General features: G+C 42.0%; 1 protein-coding gene across 1 annotated transcript in view; it reads right to left on the bottom strand.

Moving 5' to 3' along the window:
- The window catches only part of LOC100560312 (uncharacterized), a 57,551-nt gene that overhangs the window by 10,108 nt on the left and 25,659 nt on the right, over nucleotides 1-21,784 (bottom strand). Inside the window, exons 7-14 of the mRNA XM_062969314.1 lie at nucleotides 19,351-19,458; nucleotides 17,109-17,339; nucleotides 15,764-15,786; nucleotides 13,994-14,112; nucleotides 13,084-13,116; nucleotides 10,688-11,196; nucleotides 5,635-6,105; nucleotides 181-276 (exon numbers count right to left, since the gene is read on the bottom strand). Of these exons, the coding sequence (XP_062825384.1) occupies nucleotides 181-276; nucleotides 5,635-6,105; nucleotides 10,688-11,196; nucleotides 13,084-13,116; nucleotides 13,994-14,112; nucleotides 15,764-15,786; nucleotides 17,109-17,339; nucleotides 19,351-19,458 (1,590 nt within the window). The remainder of the gene's footprint in view (nucleotides 1-180; nucleotides 277-5,634; nucleotides 6,106-10,687; nucleotides 11,197-13,083; nucleotides 13,117-13,993; nucleotides 14,113-15,763; nucleotides 15,787-17,108; nucleotides 17,340-19,350; nucleotides 19,459-21,784) is intronic.

Raw genomic sequence — 21,784 nt, 5'->3', positions numbered from 1 at the left:
GGCCTTTCCCTTCCTCTGAGGCTGAGAATTGGTGACTCACTCAAGGTCACAGTGTGGGATTTCTGATCAGTCTTCACGCCATCCAAAGATTTATATGATGAAGCTGTATTTTATAACATGGATTTTACACATTGTTTTAAGTTGTGTTCCTTCTGTAATCACATTCACTCCTATACTTACAAGCAGCTCTTGGGCTTCCTTTTCTGTCTCTGTTTTATATGCCAGAATCTTTTCTCTCTTCTTCACCAGATCATCCTGACGAAGACGTATCAAAAGCTGCAGAGAAACAAACATTCAGTTTTCATTGGAAGGTAACAGCGACATTTCACAGACTCACACACACACGTGCAATGTTGTATATTTCTCTGTGTTGCAATTCATTTTCTTAGTTTTACCCAGCTTTCTAATCTTATAAGGCATTTTGGATTCCAACTCTGTCATCTGGGGTATCATCTGCAAATTTGATAAGCATGTCTTCTAACTTGTCATCTGCAATTATTTTTTAAAGTTTGTTATTGAGCGAAATCAAAGGGAATTAGAATCTAAAAAGGAGAAACATCTGGAAATAGTCAAATACATCTAATACAAAAGGAGCCATTGGGAAGACAGGGACAACCCTTTCACTCCTCCAGTCTGCTGATATTTGTCCTGTTCTCTAGGAATTCTCAAAGTGGTTCCAAAATTATTCTGCTAGTTCTTTTAATATCTTTGGATGTAATTTATCTGTTTCCATTAGTGAGTACCACTGATGTGGACAAGCAGCTAGGACAAGGAACAAGGACAACCCACTTTCCTGATCCCTGTCCCTCTTGGCTGGTCATCCAGGGAGGAGATGCAATTCAATCTCAAATACAACAAATCATGGATGCATCTCTCAGGGAGTGGAATATTCCATCCTGTTTAAAAGAAGCAGTAGTTAGGTCACTGCTGAAGAAGAGTCCCCCCGGGATCTACTAGACCTTTATAATTACAAAACTTTTGCTATTGGGGGGGCCAAAATGATTGAAAAGGCAGTTGCCCTCCAAATCCAGGCAGTCTTGGATGACAGACACTTCCTTGACTCATTTCAAACCAGCTTCAGAGCAAGATATGTATTTTGGACTGCTATGATTGCCTGAGTGGATAATCTCCATTTTAACATTAACAAGGGGTATGAGACGCTTTTGGTGCTTCTCAGTGACTTTCAATAATACCATCAACCTTGGTATCCTTCTGGAACGCCTGGGAGGTTTGGGAATTTGAGGCACTGGACCTAAAGACATAAAGATGGTATGACATGCAATGGTAACTTCATGACCAGACTTCTGGAATGTGCTTTACATTGGGCTACCATTGTACCAAGTTCAGAAATTCCAGTTGGTTCAAAATATAGCAGCCAGACTGGTTACAGGAACATACAGGAGTAATATGCTTACTCCTGTATGTTCCTGTAACCAGTCTGGCTGCTATATTTTGAACCAACTGGAATTTCTGAACTTGGTACAATGGTAGCCCAATGTAAAGCACATTCCAGAAGTCTGGTCATGAAGTTACCATTGCATGTCATACCATCTTTATGTCTTTAGGTCCAGTGCCTCAAATTCCCAAACCTCCCAGGCGTTCCAGAAGGATACCAAGGTTGATCCTGAAGTTACTCCACTGGCTGCCAATTAGTTTCCAGGCAAAAAACAAAGTGTTAGTTTTGACCTTTAAAGTCTTATTATTATTATTTTATTATGACACAGCAAACAAGATAGACATGCTGGATTTCATATCACAAAATCACAAGTCGAACACTTCCCAAGTGTCTAGGACTGTGTGATGTATTTTCGGATGATGCGCGCAGATCCCAGCAGGGTGGCCTTTTGCAGCTGGCAGATCGTAATTTTGTCAATGTCTATTGTTTCCAAATGCCGGCTGAGATCTTTTGGCACGGCACCCAATGTGCCCATCACCACCGGGACCACCTGCACTGGTTTCTGCCAGAGCCTTTGAAGTTCAATCTTGAGCTCCTGATAGCGGCTGAGTTTTTCTGTTGTTTTTCGTCAATGCGACTGTCACCTGGGATGGCAACATCAATTGTTCTTTTCCACAACTGTGATGTCTGTGGTACTGTGGTACTTGGGGCATAAGTTCCAATGAATCATTTGGGCCACATAGTTGTGCCTCTGTTTGTAGTCTGTCTGTGCAATTTTCTTACAGCAGCTGAGGATATGATCAATGGTTTCGTCGGTTTCCTTGCACAGTCTGCATTTTGGGTCATCAGCTGATTTTTCGATCTTGGCCTTAATTGCCTTTGCTCTGATGGCTTGCTCCTGGGCTGCAAGGATCAGGCCTTCTGTCTCCTTCTTCAGGGTCCCATTCGTGAGCCAGAGCCAGGTCTTCTCCTTATCAGCTTTTCCTTCAATTTTGTCAAGGAACTTTCCATGCAATGTTTTGTTGTGCCAGCTGATTATTATTATTTATTATTATTTATTATTAAATAATAAATCCTTGAGCCAAAATAAGTGGTTCACACTTTTCTCTTTGTGCCAACCCACCAGAGGTCTGACTGTTTCCTTATCACACTGATCCTTTATGACACATGATTTCATTTGAAAGTCATCCATGCATTCTTATGAGAGTAGCTGATGGCTGACATGCTCTAAAGAAGAAGAAAAAAACCTATAATTCTATTCTATTTATTGCCTCTCAAAAGCAAAGTTCACACTGAGTTGTGGTGTGAGCTCTAAACAACCAATTGTAAAGAACCAAAGTGCCTTTATTTTCTTTGCCTAGATTATTTTTGTGAAGTTTATGAATGTCCTTTGAACTAAGTAGATAACAACAGAGTCCATCAGAACTTTTTTTTGCCAGATTGTGCATCACAAATGGGAATATTTGCCTGAACTGTGAGATGTTTGTTTCTTTTTCCCCAAGTCCCTGAGCAAAGAAATCATTATTTCTTTTTCTCCATTTTCTGCTCGGCAGCTTCTTTGGCTCTTTTTGTCTGGATGTCAAAGGGCCGAGAATTGGCCTGAGCCATGTGCAGGCTGGCAAAGGTCTTGAAGTTCTTCTCCTCTTCCTTGGTGACAATTGGGCCTTCTCTTTTTTATGGACATTATTGATGGATATAACTGATCCAGAGTGATCATGTTTCTCTTTAGAGTTGGAGGCAGAAACTTCTGCCATGGTTTGATACCACTCATAGAATAATAGACTCATAGAGTTGGAAAAGACCTTATGGGCCATCCAATCCAACCCCCTGCCAAGAAGCAGGAAAAACACATTCAAAGCACCCCCAACAGATGGCCATCCAGCCTCTGTTTAAAAACTTCCATAGGGCAGAGAGTTCCACCACTGAATAGCTCTTACAATCAGAAAGTTCTTCCTAATGTTCAGGTGTAATCTCCTTTCCTGTAGTTTGAAGCCATTGTTCCGCATCCTAGTCTCCAGGGCAGCAGAAAACAATCTTGCGCCCTCCTCCCTATGACTTCCTCCCACATCTTGATGCATGGCCCTTATCATGTCTCCTCTCAGCTTTCTCTTCTGCAGGATAAACATGCTCAACTCTTTAAGCCACTCCTCATAGGGCTTGTTCTCCAGACTCTTGATCATTTTAGTTGCCCTCCTCTGGGCATTTCCCAGCTTGTCAACATCTCCCTTCAATTGCAGTGCCCAGAACTGGATACAATGTGATTCCAGGTGTGGCCTGACCAAGGCAGAATAGAGGGGTCGCATGACTTCCCTAGATCCAGACACTATACTCCTATTTATGCAGGCCAAAATCCCATTGTCTTTTTAGGCACCGCATCACATTGTAGGCTCATGTTTAACTTGTTGTCCACGAGAACTCAAAGATCTTTTTCACACATACTGCTGTTCAGGCAGGCATTCCCCATTCTGTATGTTTACATTTCAGTTTTTTCTGCCTAAGTGGAGTATCTTGAATTTGTCCCTGTGGAACTTCATTTTGTTAGTTTGGCCCATCTCTCTAATCTGTTAAGATCGTTTTGAATTTTGCTCCTATCCAAATTGGGCTATCCCTCCTAATTTGGTGTTGTCTGCAAACTTGATGATCGTGCCTTCTAACCCTTCATCTAAGTCATTAATGAAGATGTTGAACAGAACCGGGGCCAGGACGGAACCCTGCTTCTGGCACTCCACTCATCACTTCTTCCCATGATGAAGAGAAAGCATTGGGGAGCACTCTTGGGTTTATTCGCTTAACCAATTACAGATCCACCTAACCATTGTTTTACCTAGCCCATGCAGTATTTGACTAATTTGCTTGCCAGAGGGTCATGGGGGACTTTGTTGAAGGCCTCACTGAAATCCAGATAAGCTACAACCACATCATTCCCTGCATCTACCCAGCTTGCAACTCTATCAAAATTCAGATCAGATTAGTCTGGCATGACTTGTTTGTGATAAATCCATGTTGACTATTAGTGATGACTGCATTCGCTTGTGTTTGCAGACCACCTCCTTAATGATCTTTTCCAGAATCTTGCCTGGTTTCAACGTGAGGCTGACTGGACAGTAATTGTTTGGGTCATCCTTTTTCCCCCCTTTTTGCAGATAGGGATCACATTTGGCCTCCTCCAACTTGCTGCAATTATACTGTTTAGCTGGTATTGCACCACCTAACATCCACTGGGAAGTAACAGCCTGTAATGAAAGGACCAAGGCAGAGACATCTCCAGCCTATCCCCTGTTCAGATATCAGCCAGCACGCCCAATGCCTTAAAAAAAAAAAAATCGTGTCAGGAGCAACCGGAGTTGCTTCTGGAGTGAGAGAATTGGCCGTCTGCAAGGACGCTGCCCAGGGGACGCCCGGATGTTTTGATGTTTTACCATCCTTGTGGGAGGCTTCTCTCATGTCCCCGCATGGAGTTGGAGCTGAAAGAGGGAGCTCATCCGCACTCTCCCCGGGTGGGATTCGAGCCTGGCAGCTTTCAGGTCAGCAACCCAACCTTCAAGTCACGAGGCTTTTACCCCCTAGGCCACCGGAGGCTCAAAATGCCTTAAATGAAGAAACAGTTTTCTAAGATCTACTGAGATACTCGCAGGAACTCCTCAGCAAGCGAAAGTCCAAAAGTGGCAGGCTAAAACAAATGAGAGACTCCCCACTGGGCACACAGTAGAATGGGTGACTTGGAAGGTGCTGAACAGACTGCGCTCTTGCACCACAAGATGCAGAGCCAACCTTAAGAAATGGGACCACAAAGTGGAGTTCATGACATTTAACCATGGAGAAGAAACTCCAAGTTTTCTCACTGGATGTGCTAAACAGGACAGACTGGCAGCCACTTTAGCAGTGTTTCAAGGCGGCTACAACTGCAGAGAGAAATTTTGTTTTAACCTTCTCCATTTGGTGCCCTTCAGAAAGATATAATTTTACTAGAATCCTATAATTTGCAGGCTTCAAGATAGATTAACCCATTAATAAAAGGTGGGAAGCAAGAGTGACTAAATTCCATTTTACCATCACATATAGCTATTTCAACACACCTTTTTGATTAATGATGGCTTTTCCCCACTTCAGGGAAGAAATTGTTATTTCGAGCCCAGCGATAAGATTTTCTAATACAAGCACATCTTCACATACCCCCCCCCCCCGGAATTTTCCACAGGTATTTCCTTCCCTCATCAAACTCCACAAGAGTTTCTTACCTTGTAGTCTTGAGCAGCCGTCCCCAGAGGAATCCTTCTATGATCTCGATGCTCCCTGTCACACATCTCACAGATGGGGGTTTCATCATCTTTACAGAAAAACTTCAGAGGCTCCTGGTGTTTCTCACAGACTCCCTCCTTGCCTTTTGCCTTCTTGGATCCTTGAAGGCTGAGTATCTTCACTTTTTCAACAAGATTAGCTAGCTGCTGATTTGTCCTGAGGTTCTTTTGTGAAACAGGTTCTCTGCAATGAGAGCAGGAGGTCTCTATGTTGCCTGACTTCTTCCAGGTCTGGGTCAGGCAGGCTCTGCAGAAGTTGTGCCCACATTCCAAGCTCACAGGATCCTTTAAATAATCCAGACAAATAAGACAAGTGGCTTCGTCACAAAGATCCTGCAAGGGATCCTGTGCCCTTGGAGCAGCAGCCATGTCTGACTTACAGAGAACACTGTTGTTTTCACTTTCCTTTGCCTTTACTGGCAGAGCACTTCCTGTAAATTATTCACTCAGGATGCCAACATCAGTTCTTAACAAGAAGGGAACACCTTGCAGAAACAGGTTCTACCCTGTTTCCCCTAAAATAAGACATCCCCAGAAAATAAGACCTAGAGCATGTTTGGAAGTAAAAAATAATATAAGACACTGTCTTATTTTTGGGGAAACACGGTAGACCAGTGTTTCTCAACCTGGGGACAGGGAGCCCGGGGGGGGGGGGTTATGAGTGGGTTGTAAAAGGGGTCTCCGAAGACCATCAAAAAATATATATTTCTGATGATTTTAGGAACCCCTTTGGCAGAGAAGGCTGAAGATTTCTCTGCCTGTCCTTCTCTTTCTTTTTGGAAACAGGCGGCAAATCCTCCCACCAAAAGCTCTCCTCCGGCTGTGATTGGCCAGCCTCTCAACTGGCCTTTCAGTCAAGAAAAGGGCTGTTTTTGGGACTCCAAGCAGGGAGGGGAGAGCAGGTGTGCCTGATGCATGGCACCATAGTGCACATGCACGGGTGAGGGAAAGCATGTGAGACTGGAGGGAGGCACATGCCAGCAAGTCCTTTCAAAGCATGGGGGAAGCAACCACGCTATGTGGGACTGAGAGTAACCCAGCAGAATCAGGAGGAGGAGCAGCAGAAGCAGCTTAGGTAATTTATAATGCTATTTATTAGAAAAAAGTCAGTCTTTCCTTTTGTTTTTATGAGTGCCCCCATTAGAAAATGCATAACTGGGTGAACTACAACTCTCAAAATTGTGGATCAGTTTTCTCCAAATCACACCAGTATTCACAGTTGGGCATGTTGGGTCATGTTTGGTCCACATCTAACATCGGTGGGGGTCATAGGGTTTTCTGGATACAGGGCGAACTACAATTACCATCATGTTAGGTCATTCCCCCCAAACACGACCATTATTCAAAGTTGGTCATATTGAGTACTTCTGTCGTTTGGTCTCAATCCATCCATTGGGTGCACATGGCTCTGTCAATGTGGGTAAACTATAACTCCCAACCTCTGAGGTCAGTCCCCTCGAAACCCCACCAGTATTCAAAATTGGCATATTAAATATGTGTGGCAAGTTTCCTAGTTCCATCACCAGTTTGGCACAGAGTGCTGAGTGTTGGTGAACTACAACTCCCAGAATTCAAAAACAGCCCCCCCCCCCCACACACACACACACACCTCATCAGTATTCAATGTTGGCCATGTAGTTAGTGTGCCAAGTTTGGTGCAGATCCATTGTGGGATGGGTTCATAGTGCTCTTTGATTGTAGGTTAACTATAAATCCAAGCAACTACAACTCCCAAATGACAAAATCCACCCCCCCCCCCCCCAACCCCACCAGTATTCAAATTTGGGCATATAGGGTATTTGTACCAAATTTGGTCCTGTGAATGAAAATACATCCTGCATATCAGATATTTACATTAGAATTCATAACAGTAGCAGAATTACAGTTATGAAGTAGCAACGAAAATAATGTTACAGTTGCGGGTCACCACAACATGAGGAACTGTATTAAGGGGTCACGGCATTAGGAACGTTGAAAAACACTGTTTTAGGCAAACAACATTCCCCTTTCAAATAAGGCACCAGGGATCTAGTAAAACTGCAACAGTGTGTTTATTTATTTAAAGCACTTATCTCTTAATCTGCCAGTGCCTCCAATGCCACGTGCAATTATAATCATTATATGGTTGCAGGGGCGGTTCAACCATGAGGCAATTTAGGCCTGTGGTGCCATAATCCCGGGGGCACAGTTGAGGTGCCCCCGCATAGAATCATAGAATAGTAGAGTTGGAAGAGACCTCATGGGCCATCCAGTCCAACCCCCTGCTAAAAAGCAGGAAATCGCATTCAAAGCACCCCTGACAGATGGCCATCCAGCCTCTGCTTAAAAGCCTCCAAAGAAAGAGCCTCCACCACAGTCCGGGGGAGAGAGTTCCACTGTCGAACAGCCCTCACAGTGAGGAAGTTCTTCCTGATGTTCAGGTGGAATCTATTTTCCTGTAGTTTGAAGCCATTGTTCCGTGTCCTAGTCTGCAGGGCAGCAGAAAACAAGCTTGCTCCCTCCTCCCTATGACTTCCCTTCACGTATTTGTACATGGCTATCATGTCTCTTCTCAGCCTTCTCTTCTGCAGGCTAAACATGCCCAGCTCTTTAAGCCGCTCCTCATAGGGCTTGTTCTCCAGACCCTTAATCATTTTAGTCGCCCTCCTCTGGACACTTTCCAGCTTGTCAACATCTCCCTTCAACTGCGGTGCCCAAAATTGGACACAGTATTCCAGGTGTGGTCTGACCAAGGCAGAATAGAGGGGGAGCATGACTTCCCTGGATCTAGACGCTATACCCCTATTGATGCAGGCCAGAATCCCGTTGGCTTTTTTAGCTGCCGCATCACATTGTTGGCTCGTGCGCATCCCTTCCTCCTCCTCCTCCTAAGTTCAGGCCTTCAGCTTTCGGGCCTTTGGCTCAGCCTGGGCCTGCCTTCAGCTCTGCAGATGTCTCCATGGGAGGGGCAAGCTCTGGAAATTCCATGCCCATATTTGGAAATGCGAATGAGTTTCCAATTGGCTTAATTGTCCAGTTCCAGGTGATGGGGAAATGATTTGGCAAAACAAAGGTGTAAGACTCCAGAAACAAAAGGTGATGATCTCTGCAATCAAGCCTTGGATTTGAAATAAAGAAGTTCACAAGTGTATATATTCTAGGTTTCTGTTTCCATGGTCAGCAATCTCTCAGCTCAAGTGGAGTACTTGGCTAGACAAACATTGTCTGGCTTTATCAAATTGGACATGGAAACAGTCTACTGTTTTACACATATACACAATGTGTCATGATTATCCAAGCCTTCCCTGCCCGGGAAATGTGTCGGAGAGGTGGCTGAAGACCTCTGAGACCCATCTGGTTATGTTTTGACATAAATTACACATATTATATACAACACTGGGATAGAAATAGTATTAAAGGATACAAGGTAGGCAGAAAATTGAAACAAAAGGTTACATTTTATTAAGGGTTGAAACAAAAAAGTCTTTGTGGGGAAGCCACTGCTGCTCTGGTCTGCTCTGAACCTCTGCTGATGTGTATCAGCAAATATCTATAGACGTTAATATTATGTAGTGAAAAATTAATATATATTTACCTTCCAATGTTTTATCACTAATGTCCAGCAAAATACTTCTGATGCCATTACAAGATCTAACTTTAAAATTTTTTGGATTCTCAAACTAAGTTTTGACAATTTATTACAAGACCCTTACATATCAGTAAAAGGAACCCTCCTTACATTGACATCTCTCTTTAACATTCCGTTGCTTTCCTCATTGAGCGAATGAAGAACTTTCAATTTTACTAATAAAGCAGTGGTGGTTCCCAAACCTTTTCAGCCATGGAACCCTTCAGAAGACTCGCCCCACTTATTTGTTTGTTTGTTTGTTTATTTATGACATTTCTACAACGCCTTTCTCAACTCCGAAGGTGACTCAAGGCAGCTTTACACATAGACAACTATTTGATGCCTTAAAGACAATGTACAATTAAAATGAATATTTAAATAGAATAATAGAATACATTAAAACAATTAGAAACATTTAAAATAATACAATCACATTGAATCGCATAATCCACGAGTGTCATCTGGGCCAGTCCTATAGTCATTGCACATGATTCCATATCTATCTATTGCACTAGTTCTCCAAAGCCTTGGTCATAAAGCCATGTTTTTACTCTCTTACGGAAGGTCAAGAGGGAGGAGGCTGATGTAATCTCCCTGGGGAGGGAATTTCATAGCCGAGGGGCCACCACTGAGAAGGCCCTGTCTCTCATCCAACCAATCGCACCTGCAAAGGAGGTGGGACCGAGAGCAGGGCCTCCCCAGATGATCTTAAACTCAGAGATGGTTCATAGAGGGAGATACGTTCAAACAGGTAAGCTGGGCCAGAACCGTTTAGGGCTTTATTGGCTAAAGCAAGCACTTTGAATTGTGCTCGGTAGCAGACTGGCAGCCAGTGGAGCTGATGTAACAGGAGGATTGTGTTCCCCGTACGCTGCTCCGGTGAGCAATCTGGCTGCCGCTCGTCAGACCATTTGAAGCTTCCTAACAGTCTTCAAAGGCAAACCCACATAGAGCGCGTTGCAGTAGTCTATTCAGGACTACTTCCCAAGTCTATCCCTGTTTTTAAAGTAAGAATCTACTACGTTTTTCCTTCTTTCACCACTCCTATTGCCTGAGTGTTTTGTGTAATGTACTATGTCTGGCAATAAAGTGGAAAAATTTAAAATATAATTACTTATCTTTATTTTTGTACAAGAAAATATTGGATTCACACCTAATAGATAAATTAAATTGTTTTATCTTTGTAATTAAATTGTTCTGAAATTGGGCTTTATGCCCTACTATGCTTTTGTGGACTCCTAGGGTTCCACAGAATGGCAAGCTGAATTTGAATGATGGTTTCCCAGAATTATTGTCAAGAACTGCACTACCTTTGCCCTTTACAGGAGATATATCCAAATCTTGCAGGTTGTAGGGCATATGTGGTCAACTTGTTTTGCTGCCTTAAGAAGAAATTCTCAGATGTCCTTTTTGGCTCACATTAAAAAAAGGAAGAAGTGTCTCTCCTGTGAATGAAGCCCCAGAGAATGAATAGAGATGGTCTCCTGTATCAGCATCATAAAAGGCCACTTGACCTCCAGCATAATTCAGAGACACTCGAACCCTTTTGAGCTCACTATTCAGAGACACAGACTGATTATTGTTAGTAACTCTATATGTATTTCCCCACTTCCCTATAGCCCAGATTCCCCCCTCAGGCCCATAGACAATGAGATAATTTCTCTCCATAGTCTTTCTGGCAACCCCTGCCAGCCACTGCTCCTCTTCTCCCACACAGATTTCCCAGAAATGTCTTCCTGATGTAAATCCATCACATCCCAGGACAGAAGAAGTTTTCTTGAACCTCTTTGGTTTGTCTGGCAGGTTTTGAGATGTGTTTTCATATGTTACACTTTTACGATCCTCAGACAGGATAAGATGGTCATGAGCTGTGTCTGGATCCAGAGTTACATTTGCTGTTGGGAATGGGGAGAGAAGAGGAGGAAAAGATTAAAAAGAATCACCAGCTAGGTGAATTGCTAAAGCACTTTATACACTTCCATTAGTCTCAGTCAGTCTCAGATCAATAGGATTTCCATGCAGTGCAGTTAATGTTCTTTGATTGATATCCTGCTTTGCTCCCAAATGGAACCCAGACTTGCTTATAGTTTCTGGAGGCTCTCCGACTGATACTTCAAAATACCTCTATCTCTACGGCAAATCCCCAAATTCCGCAAAATGTTGCCATAGGAGTAAAAGCGAAACCATAGCACTATAAATGTACAGTGTGGTTGGGTCCATAGTGTAGACTGGCTTTGAGCTATGGCATCACTTTCCTCTGTCCAGACAGGCACCATGAGCTTGCTGTACACCTTGTCCAGTTTTTCTCCTTTCCTGACTTTTTCTTCTTCTCACCCATTGTTAGCTTATCAACTATTTGACTGTGAGATACTTCATTGAGGTGCTCCTAGTCAAGATGCCTTTAACATTTGAGGTGGGTCAGTTCAGGGCTACAGGTTAATGAAACATGAAAAGTATTTAAGGATCCCACAATCTTCCCAATTACCCAGCTGTTTGTCATCAAATGCCTGGTGCTCTTCCAACCTCCCACAGGAATCCTTTAATGTGGGAGCAGACAGTTTTGTCTTTCTAAGGGCAGGGTCCTCTGTACCCCTTGCTCTGTAAAGGTAGTTTCGCAAGTTCCTTCTCATGAGATTCATTGGTGGCTTGATGGCCCTGCTTAGCTTCTAATGTCAAATGGAATGTGATGCCTTTGGGATATTTAGGCTTCCATGTGTCCCATGCAGGATCTCAGCCAGTGTCTATTGTTATAAATTATTTTATAAATATAAATTACTTTATCTAATTTGTTTTATAAATCTAAATCTAAAATATTTATAAAATAGTTACTTTTACTGCTTGCATTGTCTCCTGAGATGGTTGGATGTGTAATACCATATCTCAAAAAATATAGGTTGGGATAAAAATATTTGAATAAATAAAGATGTTTGGAACTATAATAGTGGGTTTGGCATGAGCCCGCAACATAGTTCTCAAATGCTTTTGTAAGAGATGGGAACTGCATTCCTCATTTCTCCCTTTTACCTATATACCTGCGGTGTTTGTGCTCTTTGCACATACAAGAAATGTATAAGTGAAAAGCTGCTTAATCACTAATTTAACCCCCACTTCCTCAACTGCGATGCAATTCTGCATTGGTACAGAGGAAGAGAAGGACAGGGTTCCACGCAAATGCAAAACCAGGTGTTCTTTGTCCCAAGGATTTTGTTAGATTGCAGATATGCATTTCAACTAATGGATGTTGAAGGAGAGGGAATAACAAGTGGCTTGTGACTGGTCATCTATGTAAACATACAAATAGCTCATCTCCTCCTTGCAGGCTTTTCTTGCTGATGCTTTGGAATCCAGGAAACTGAGGAAATTGAGCAGGGGACACACTGGTCATGGATACGTGGTATTGTACCTCCAATTATTTGTACCTATGACCGGCAAGGTTCCTGCCCAATTCCCTTTTTCCTAGATGCCAATGCAGCAGCCAAAGAGCAAAAGAGAGCAAGACACAGTGAAGGGAGAACAGATGGAGCTGTGAGAGTTCATAGATGACCTCTTGAAGTACCACAGGTACAGGTAAGCAAGACATGTACATTTAGTAATAAATACAGGGAAACCAAGAAACCTTGGGTGTTGGCTATGTCAAAGTGCAATCCCATCAGAATGCCTCCATTGATGGAAATTGTTTGTTTTCTGTACTCTAAATGGAAACACAAGCAGAACTAGGGATCTCTAGTAAAAAACCAACAAGCAGCTCTTCCGTTTTGAGAATTTGTGTTTCCAAATTTTACCTTTCTGAAGTGTAAGTCCAGATATTAGCTCATCTGTGGAAGGAAAAAGAAGAAAGGTAATATGCGGCATTGTTAGGTGTTAACAAATCCTGTGTCCAAAATCACTGCATAGGTATAACAACATAATGGTTATCTACATGTTTTAGCTGAAATCTCTGAACTGCTCTATCCTCGCAAGTATGCAGATTTATTTATGTGAATTCTAATGAAAAGTTTTTTTTAACATTCCTGACTATGGCTGCTCTTGGATTTTGAAAACAAAAGGCTGTTTTCAAACATCACTGAAACTAGCACTGTAAGACAGAGGGCAGGCAATCCTAAGACTCAAATGTGCTGTCTACTCTGTATGAAAAGATCTCAAGATAAGATGCTGTTGGAGAAATACAAAGGCTGCAACTATCCAAATATATCAGCATCAAACTGTATTGTTAGTCCAGCCACAAAGCAAACTCCTTCTGTAGCCAAAGAGTTTCTACAGTGTGTTGTCGAAAGCTTTTATGGCCAGAATCACTGGGTTGCTGTGAGAGCCCGAAAAATTCACAGCAACCTGAAAAACTCACAGCAACCTAGTTTCTACAGTATTTAAAAGAGTTGTAAAAATCACTGAGATTACTGAATAAATATTTGGTCACTCATTCTAAGCACTCAAAATAAAAAGCAAAGAAAAAACAAGGACAGTGACTGATGGGGAGCAAAATGGAAGTAGAAAATCAGGCATTAGCATAGAGGTTGCACATGTCTATCTATAGGAGTAAAGTTAGAAGAAGAGGAGCAGTCGAAACTCCCACCCTAGAATACACATGGGTACAATGCTGCCATTCTGAGCTCTCCTCAGAAAGGAATGAAAGTATTTCTTTAAATAACACTTAAATGTCCACAGGTTCCTTATTCTTGTAGGCATTTTCTTTACCTCTGACTTGCTTCATGGTAACTTCCAGAAACAGAGCTATATCTCCATAGTCCCAGATCTTCCACTTCAGCTCAGGAGGAAATACATCAGGTTTCCTGAACTCCTTTCTTGCTTCACACCTGAAAGGAAGGTATAGTAACTCACCGCTCTGAACAGCTAGCCTATATCTTGTTATCTTTCCAGTAATGGCCAGTGAAACCTGATATTTTATATAATATCATTATGTATGGAATTTTCTTACTTCCACACCATCACCTGCCATTTGCAAGAATTATGGAAATCTTGAGCATGATGATTCAATATAACATAATGTCAGTTTCAATTTAGGATTGTTGTATGTCTTTCGGGCTGTGTGGCCATGTTCCAGAAGTATTATCTCCTGACGTTTTGCCCACATCTATGGCAGGCATCCTGAAAGGTTGTGAGGCATGGATGAACTAGGCAAGGAAGGTAAATATATATCTGTGAGAGTCCAGGGTGTGACAAGAGTCCTTTGTCAGTTGGAAGCCAGCGCTAATGTTTCAGTTAATCACCCTAATTAGCATTGGAAAGGTTTGTCTCTTGCCTGGGCGGCATCCTTTGTTCAGAGTCATTAGCGTCCTTGGGGCTCCTCTGCCTTCAGAGTGTTGCTTCCCATCTACTGTTCTGATTTTTGAGTTTTTTAATACTGGTAGCCAGATTTTGTTCATTTTCATGGTTTCCTCCTTTCTGTTGAAGTTGTCCACATGCTTGTGGATTTCAGTGGCTTCTCTGTGTAGTCTGACATGATAGTTGTTGGAGCGGTCAAGCATTTCTGTGTTCTCAAATAATATACTGTGTCCAGGTTGGTTCCTCAAGTGCTCTGCTATGGCTGATTTCTCTGGTTGAGTGAGTCTGCAGTGCCTTTCGTGTTCTTTGACTCATGTTTGGGCGTTACGTTGGGTGGTCCCTATGTATACTTGTCCACAGCTGCATGGTATCCGGTAGACTCCTGCAGAGGAGAGAGGATCCCTCTTGTCTTTCGCTGACCGTAGCACCAAAAAAGCCAACTGTATGGTTCAGATATGTAGATGACACCTTCACTATTTGGAGCCATGGAGAGGAAGAACTCAGCAAGTTCCTGGACCACCTCAACAGCATCCACCCAAACATCCAATTCACCATGGAAAAAGAAAAGGAAGGAAAACTGCCATTTCTAGATGTTCTGGTCATCCACAAACCCAATAAACAATTGGGCCACACAGTTTACAGAAAACCTACACACACATATAGATACCTTCATAAAAACTCCAACCATCACAGGGGAAAGGGAACCACTGATGTAATCCTTTCCGAGCTCAAGCATCCTGAGTGGCTGAGAGTCGAGTTAATATGTACTGGGTAACAACCAGATGTCCAGTAGAAATATTGTGATGAAGATATTAGGATCTCAGTCAAAATCCATGTACCTTCTGACCTGTTTTTGTTGTTGCTCCTATTGACAAATTGGCTACTGTACTACCAAATGTTGACAATATAGATTAGCAACGGGTGGAGTAGTGGTGGACACTCCTGCAAATTACATTTTAAAAGATACAGGGAGAGCTTTCCATTTCAAGATAAATATTGCAGAGTCCTCAAATACAACAAATAATGAGTAGAGATCTCGCTATGGCAGTGACACTAGCTTTGGGACAAGAGTGCCATAAGGTCAAAGGCAAGGCTATGACTTGTTAGAGGCCTTAATTTTCTTCCACAGAGCATCAGAGGATCATAGTGTTAGGTTTAATGGAAAGGCTTGGATCCACTTACCTCTGCCAGAGGTTCCTCACATCCTAGAAGGAAGAACAAAAGAAGAAGAATGCATTGCTGACATATCTGATTCTTTGCTGAATGAGAAGGCAGCCTGTCCCTCCCAAAGGACACTTCTGCAACTTCAAAATTGGGAGTAGTGCGATTATCCTTACACACAGACTATGTGCCCTTGAGGGCAACAGAGTAGAAAGGGACAGTTAGAGTTCCCTGGTGCGTTCTCCTTTTGAATTGTGTCATCTCAATTTCTTGCCTACAGATACACACCCTCAGATTTGAATTCCTTTCTGTCAAATCCCCCTCAGTCTCCTTCCTGAGTATTCCAAAAGAGCAAAAGGGAACAGTCGAAATTCGGGACATGCAGGGTTGACAAACAAGAAACAGCTGTTAACAAGTTTCTGTTCCATGAAAATACTAAATAAGAGCTTTGATTTCAATTAACTTATGTAATTCTCTGTAAATACAAAAGAATCAAAATACTAAACATTTCTGAGGTGGTCCAGGGCTCATGCATACACCCAATCATCTTGGAAGCTCCTATATATGGAATAGAAATGTCTCTCAATACATCAGGCTTGGTCCTTTAACTCCTTCTGTACCTGTGGTGTAGTCATAGATTTTGGAGGCCCTTATCAAACTAGACAAATCTAATAGTTGTTTCCCTTTAATTGCTATTTAACCCTAGGATGTGTAGTTTGAAAAGGCACCAGAGTGCTCTGGCTGAGACTTCTACATTCCCCATTCTAAATTGGGAATGCAGGATTCAATAAGATGTTGCCATGGCAGTTAAAAGAAAATATAGTGCTATATTTGTGTTGTGTAAATGGGCCCAGGGCACTACATCAAAGTAAATTAAAAATGCAGGTAGCTGTGCTTAACTAAAACAGTGGCTAGTTAATTCCATAATAAACAAAGAGCACATATTTTTAATGGATCTTGTCCATGACAGAAAAACTACTTCCAAAATACAGTAGAGTCTCACTTATTCAAGCCTCGCTAATCCAAGTCTCTGGATAATCCAAGCCATTTTTGTAGTCAATGTTTTCAATATATCGTGATATTTTGGTGCTAAATTCGTAAATACAGTAATTACAACATAATATTACTGTGTATTGAACTACTTTTTCTGTCAAATTTGTTGTATAACATGAAGTTTTGGTGCTTAATTTCTAAAATCATAACCTAATTAATAGGCTTTTCCTTAATCCCTCCTTATTATCCAAGATATTCGCTTATCCAAGCTTCTGCCGGCCTGTTGAGCTTGGATAAGTGGGACTCTACAATATTGCAGTTTTGTATCTAGCTTTCCTATGGCCCGCAGCTATTTTCCTTTGCTCAGTCTTACCTGCAGCAGTTCTGCTGGTGGCTGCTGACATTTCTCTTTCATCTCCTGGATGAGACTTTCCAGAGAGGAAAGTTCCCAGGAAAGTAAGACCAAGTGTTCATCTCTTTTCCTTGCAATCTGCCTCTCCAGATCCTTCATCTGGGCCCGGAGATGTTTCTCTTGTTTCTTCAGAAACTGCTGCATTTCTGTGATTTCTTCTAAGGCTTTTTCAGTTTTTGCTTTTGTCTGCTTCTACAGTGAACAGAAAGAAAAGCAAGTATATATGTACCGTATATATTCAAGTATAACCTGACCCGAATATAAGCTGAGGCACCTAATTTTACCACCAAAAACTGGGAAAAATTATTGAGTATAAACTGAGGGTGGGAAATGCATCAGCTACTGATACATTTCAAAATAAAAATAGATACCAATAAAATGATATTATTAAGGTATCATAGGTAAAATGTTTTTGAATATTTACCATATTTCAAAGAAAAACAGTAAACTATAAGTGGAAAAGTAGGGTCAACAAAAACAAAATGGTATCAACAATATAATAATAATAATAATAATAATAATAATAATAATAATAATAATAATAACGTCCCCATGGGGACTCAGGCTGACTTCCAGCATAGTAACAGGCAAACATTCAATACCTTTAAACAATGCAGAGCTAGATATAGATCTATAATTATATATACTAATTTTACATATGCTTTCCCCCTGAAACATTTGCAAATCCTTTGTGATTTTCCTCCTGCAATATTTGCAAGCCCTATATATCTATATTCATATCTAGCTAGACATATCTATTTGTGTGTGCATTTCCCCTGTAATATTTGCAAGCCCTTTATATCTATATTCATGTATATCTATCTAGACATCACTCTATATAAGATTTGCAAAAACTTGCATACATGTGAGGTGAAAAACCATATATAAAATTATATATATATATATATATACACACACACACACACACATATACATACACACAGAGAGAGATATAGAGAGAGATATAGATGCCTCTATATATTTATTGTTATCTAGATCGGATTTGCAGATATTTTGTGAGAGGAAAATTCATATATAAAAATAATGTATACATATAGATACAGATATACAGGTACATGGAAATTTCTAGATATATCTATGTATATAGATTTGCAAAGACCTGCAAACATATGAGGGGAAAATTAAAATATAAAATATAAAATTATTGTATATAGATAGATTGATAGATACAGATATATAGGTACATAGGGATTGCAAAGGCTTGTAGGGGTAATGCCTATATATCTATAGGAGGGATTAACAATTTTCAGATTTCAGGAGAAAATGCTTTTATAAGATTAATGGATATATATGATTTGCAAAGACGTCAGGAGAAACATGCATATACAGAAACATATTTATATATCTATAGAGCTTGCAATGGCCAGTAAACACTTCAAAGGAAACAAAAATGCACATATAAAGTTAATAAATTTGATACACAAAAAAAGCCAGGAAATTGGGTGGGTTTGAAAAAGAGACATACAAACAACGAGGACATGAAAAATATCTCCTTTCCCTCCTTCCTTTTCTTTTGACTGGAAAAGAAAACACACTGTTAAGGGAGGGGAAGAGGAGAGAGAAATATTTATTTATTTACAGTATTTATATTCCGCCCTTCTCACCCCAAAGGCAACTCAGGGCAGATCACATTGCACACATATAAGGCAAACATTCAATGCCATAACATAGAATAGAGACAGAGACAAACGCAGACACGGGCTGGCCTCGAACTCATGACCTCTTGGTCAGAGTGATTTGTTGCAGCTGGCTGCTAACCAGCCTGCGCCACAGCCCGCAAGCAATGGTCTCCAGGCTCCGCTGCCTGGCTTGACCCCATTATAAGCTGAGAAGGGTTTTTTCAACTAAAAAAAAGGGCTCCTTATCTTTGAGTATACAGTGTTCCCTCACTTATCGTGGGGGTTACATTCCAGGACCACCCACAATAAGTGAAAATCCGCAAAGTAGGGACACTATATTTATTTTAATATTTATACATTATTTTAGTAGTTCAGAGGGTGAGTGACCTTTGCCTTCCTCTGAGGCTGAGAATTGGTGACTCACTCAAGGTCACAGTGTGGGATTCATGATCAGTCTTCACGCCATCCAAATATTTATATGATGAAGCTGCATTTTATAACATGTTTTTGCACATTGTTTTAAGTTGTGTTCCTTTCGTAATCACATTTATTCCTATACTTACAAGCAGGTCTTGGGCTTCCTTTTCTGTCTCTGCTTTATATACCAGAATCTTTTCTCTCTCTTTCACCAGATCATCCTGACGAAGACCCATCAAAACCTTCAGAGAAACAAACATTCAATTTTCATTGGAAGGTAACAGTGATATTTCACACACACACACACACACACACACACAAGTGCAATTGCATACATTTCTCTGCTGAAATTCATTTTCTTGGCCCAGCTCTTTAATCTGATAAATCATTTTGGATTCTGTCATCTGGGATATCATCTGCAAATTTAATAAGCAGGCAGGGGCGGTTCAACCATTAGGCAAAGTATTCGGTTTCTGAAGGCGCCATCCTCTAGGGGGTGCCTAGGGGGCACTGTTGAAGCACCTCCGCCCAGGCGTGGTCTTACTGCCTCCGCGGCCGTGGCCTTGCCTGGCCTCTGTGGCGACCAGGCCACCATGGCAGTTAAAAGTGGCGGTGAGGTGCCTTCACTTTAAAGCAGAGTCACAGAGTCACTTCCTTCAAGTGCTTCCCAAGCCTCACTGATGACCCAGGTGTTTTGGACTCCAGTTCCCACCAATCCTGAGCATCAGCCAAAGCAGTGAGGCTGTTGGGAGTTGAAGTCTTCTCCCTGGGGGTGTGGCCTGAGGCCACTCAAATTCAGGTGTGACGGCCGCAGCTTGCTCCCAGCGCTGGCGAGGAATGTAGGGCACCGGTGTGGAAAGCGGGGGCCAGGGCAACGGGGGCACCTATGGAGCGGCCAAGGCGGGCAGCCCCTTCGACCTTTGGTGCTTCCTACAGCAGCCCCAAGCACCATAAGCTGGGACTTGGGGTGGGCGGGGGGGTTGGGAAGGGGTTGAAGGAGCTCACCGAGCGCCCCCCGGGGAGGGCTGAGATGCGGCCTCCTGATTGGTTGCTTCAGATACCTGGGCCTGAGGGAGGGAGTCACCAGCCCGAAGACTTTCTGAAATTCCCAGGATTTTATAGCATTGAGTCATGGCAGTTAAAAGTGCTGTGAAGTTGCATTTGTTCAATTTACAGCAGGCATAGGCAAACTTTGACCCTCTGGGTGTTGGACTGCAACTCCCGCAATTCCTAAGAGCCGGTAGGTTGTTGGGAATTGTGAGAGTTGGAGTCCGAAACACCCGGAGGGCCAAAGTTTGCCTCATGCCTGATCTAAGGCAAACAATTGGCATAATAAAGCATACTGGGTTCAAGTTAACTAGCACAGAAAGTGGGATGATGGTCATATGGGGAGTCAAGGCACTTCTGGATTCTTGGACTGGTTCTTAAACACGCTTTATGTATTCCAAGTAGACTGAAACATACTTGTGGATTATCTGCCTGGATATTCTGGGTTATATGACTGTGTGGAAGGACCCTCAGGGCTCTTCCACACAGTCATATAACCCAGAATATCAAGGCAGAATAACCCACAATATCTGCTTTGAACTGGGTTATCTGAGTCCACACTGCCCTATAACCCAGTTCAATGTTTGATGCTAAATTCACAAATATAATAATTCCTACATAACATTACCATGCATTGAACTGCTTTTTCTGTTGATTTCTTGTAAAACATGATGTTTTGGTGCTTAATTTGTAAAATCATAATGTAATTTGATGTTTAATAGGCTTTTCCTTAATCCCTTCTTATTATCCAACATTTTCGCTTATCCAACGCTTTTTATTTTTCAGTGATTGGTTTGGGAGGCGGGCGCAAAAATTCTGTTTGCTTACACTTGAAAATTACCTAGGGCTGGCCCTGTAAGCAGGCCTTTTATCCTGTCACCCATCATTATTTTTAAAGGTTTTTATTGAGTGAAATCAATGGGGCAAGGAAGGAGGACAACTCACTTTCCTGATTCCTGTCCCTCTTGGCTGGTCATCCAGGGAAGAGATGCAATTCAATTTCAAATACAACAAATGCATCTCTCGAGGAGTGGAATATTCCATTCTCAACCTTTTGTGATGAGGGTGGGAATGATTGAGAAGGTAGTTGCCCTCCAAGAAGACAGTCTTAGATGACAGACACTTTCCTCACCCATTTCAAACTGGCTTCAGAGAAGGATATGTATTTGGGACTGCTATGACCGCTTGAGCTGATGATCTCCATCTTAACACTAACAGGGTTATGGTGCTTCTAAATCTCTCAGTGGCTTTCTATACCATTAACCTTGGTATCCTTGGACTCAGGCTGTGGCACAGGCTGGAGAGCAGCTGCAATGAATCACTGCAATGAATCACTCTGACCAGGAGGTCATGAGTTCGAGGCCCGCTCGGAGCCTATGTTTGTCTGTCTTTATTCTATGTTAAAAGGCATTGAATGTTTGCCTATATGTGTAATGTGATCCGCCCTGAGTCCCCTTCGGGGTGAGAAGGGCGGAATATAAATGCTGTAAATAAATAAATAAACAAATCCTTCTGGAACGTCTGGGAGATTTG

Source organism: Anolis carolinensis, chromosome 2 (assembly GCF_035594765.1).
Source record: "Anolis carolinensis isolate JA03-04 chromosome 2, rAnoCar3.1.pri, whole genome shotgun sequence".
Classification (NCBI taxonomy): domain Eukaryota; kingdom Metazoa; phylum Chordata; class Lepidosauria; order Squamata; family Dactyloidae; genus Anolis; species Anolis carolinensis.
This window is presented reverse-complemented; position numbering and strand designations above follow the sequence as displayed.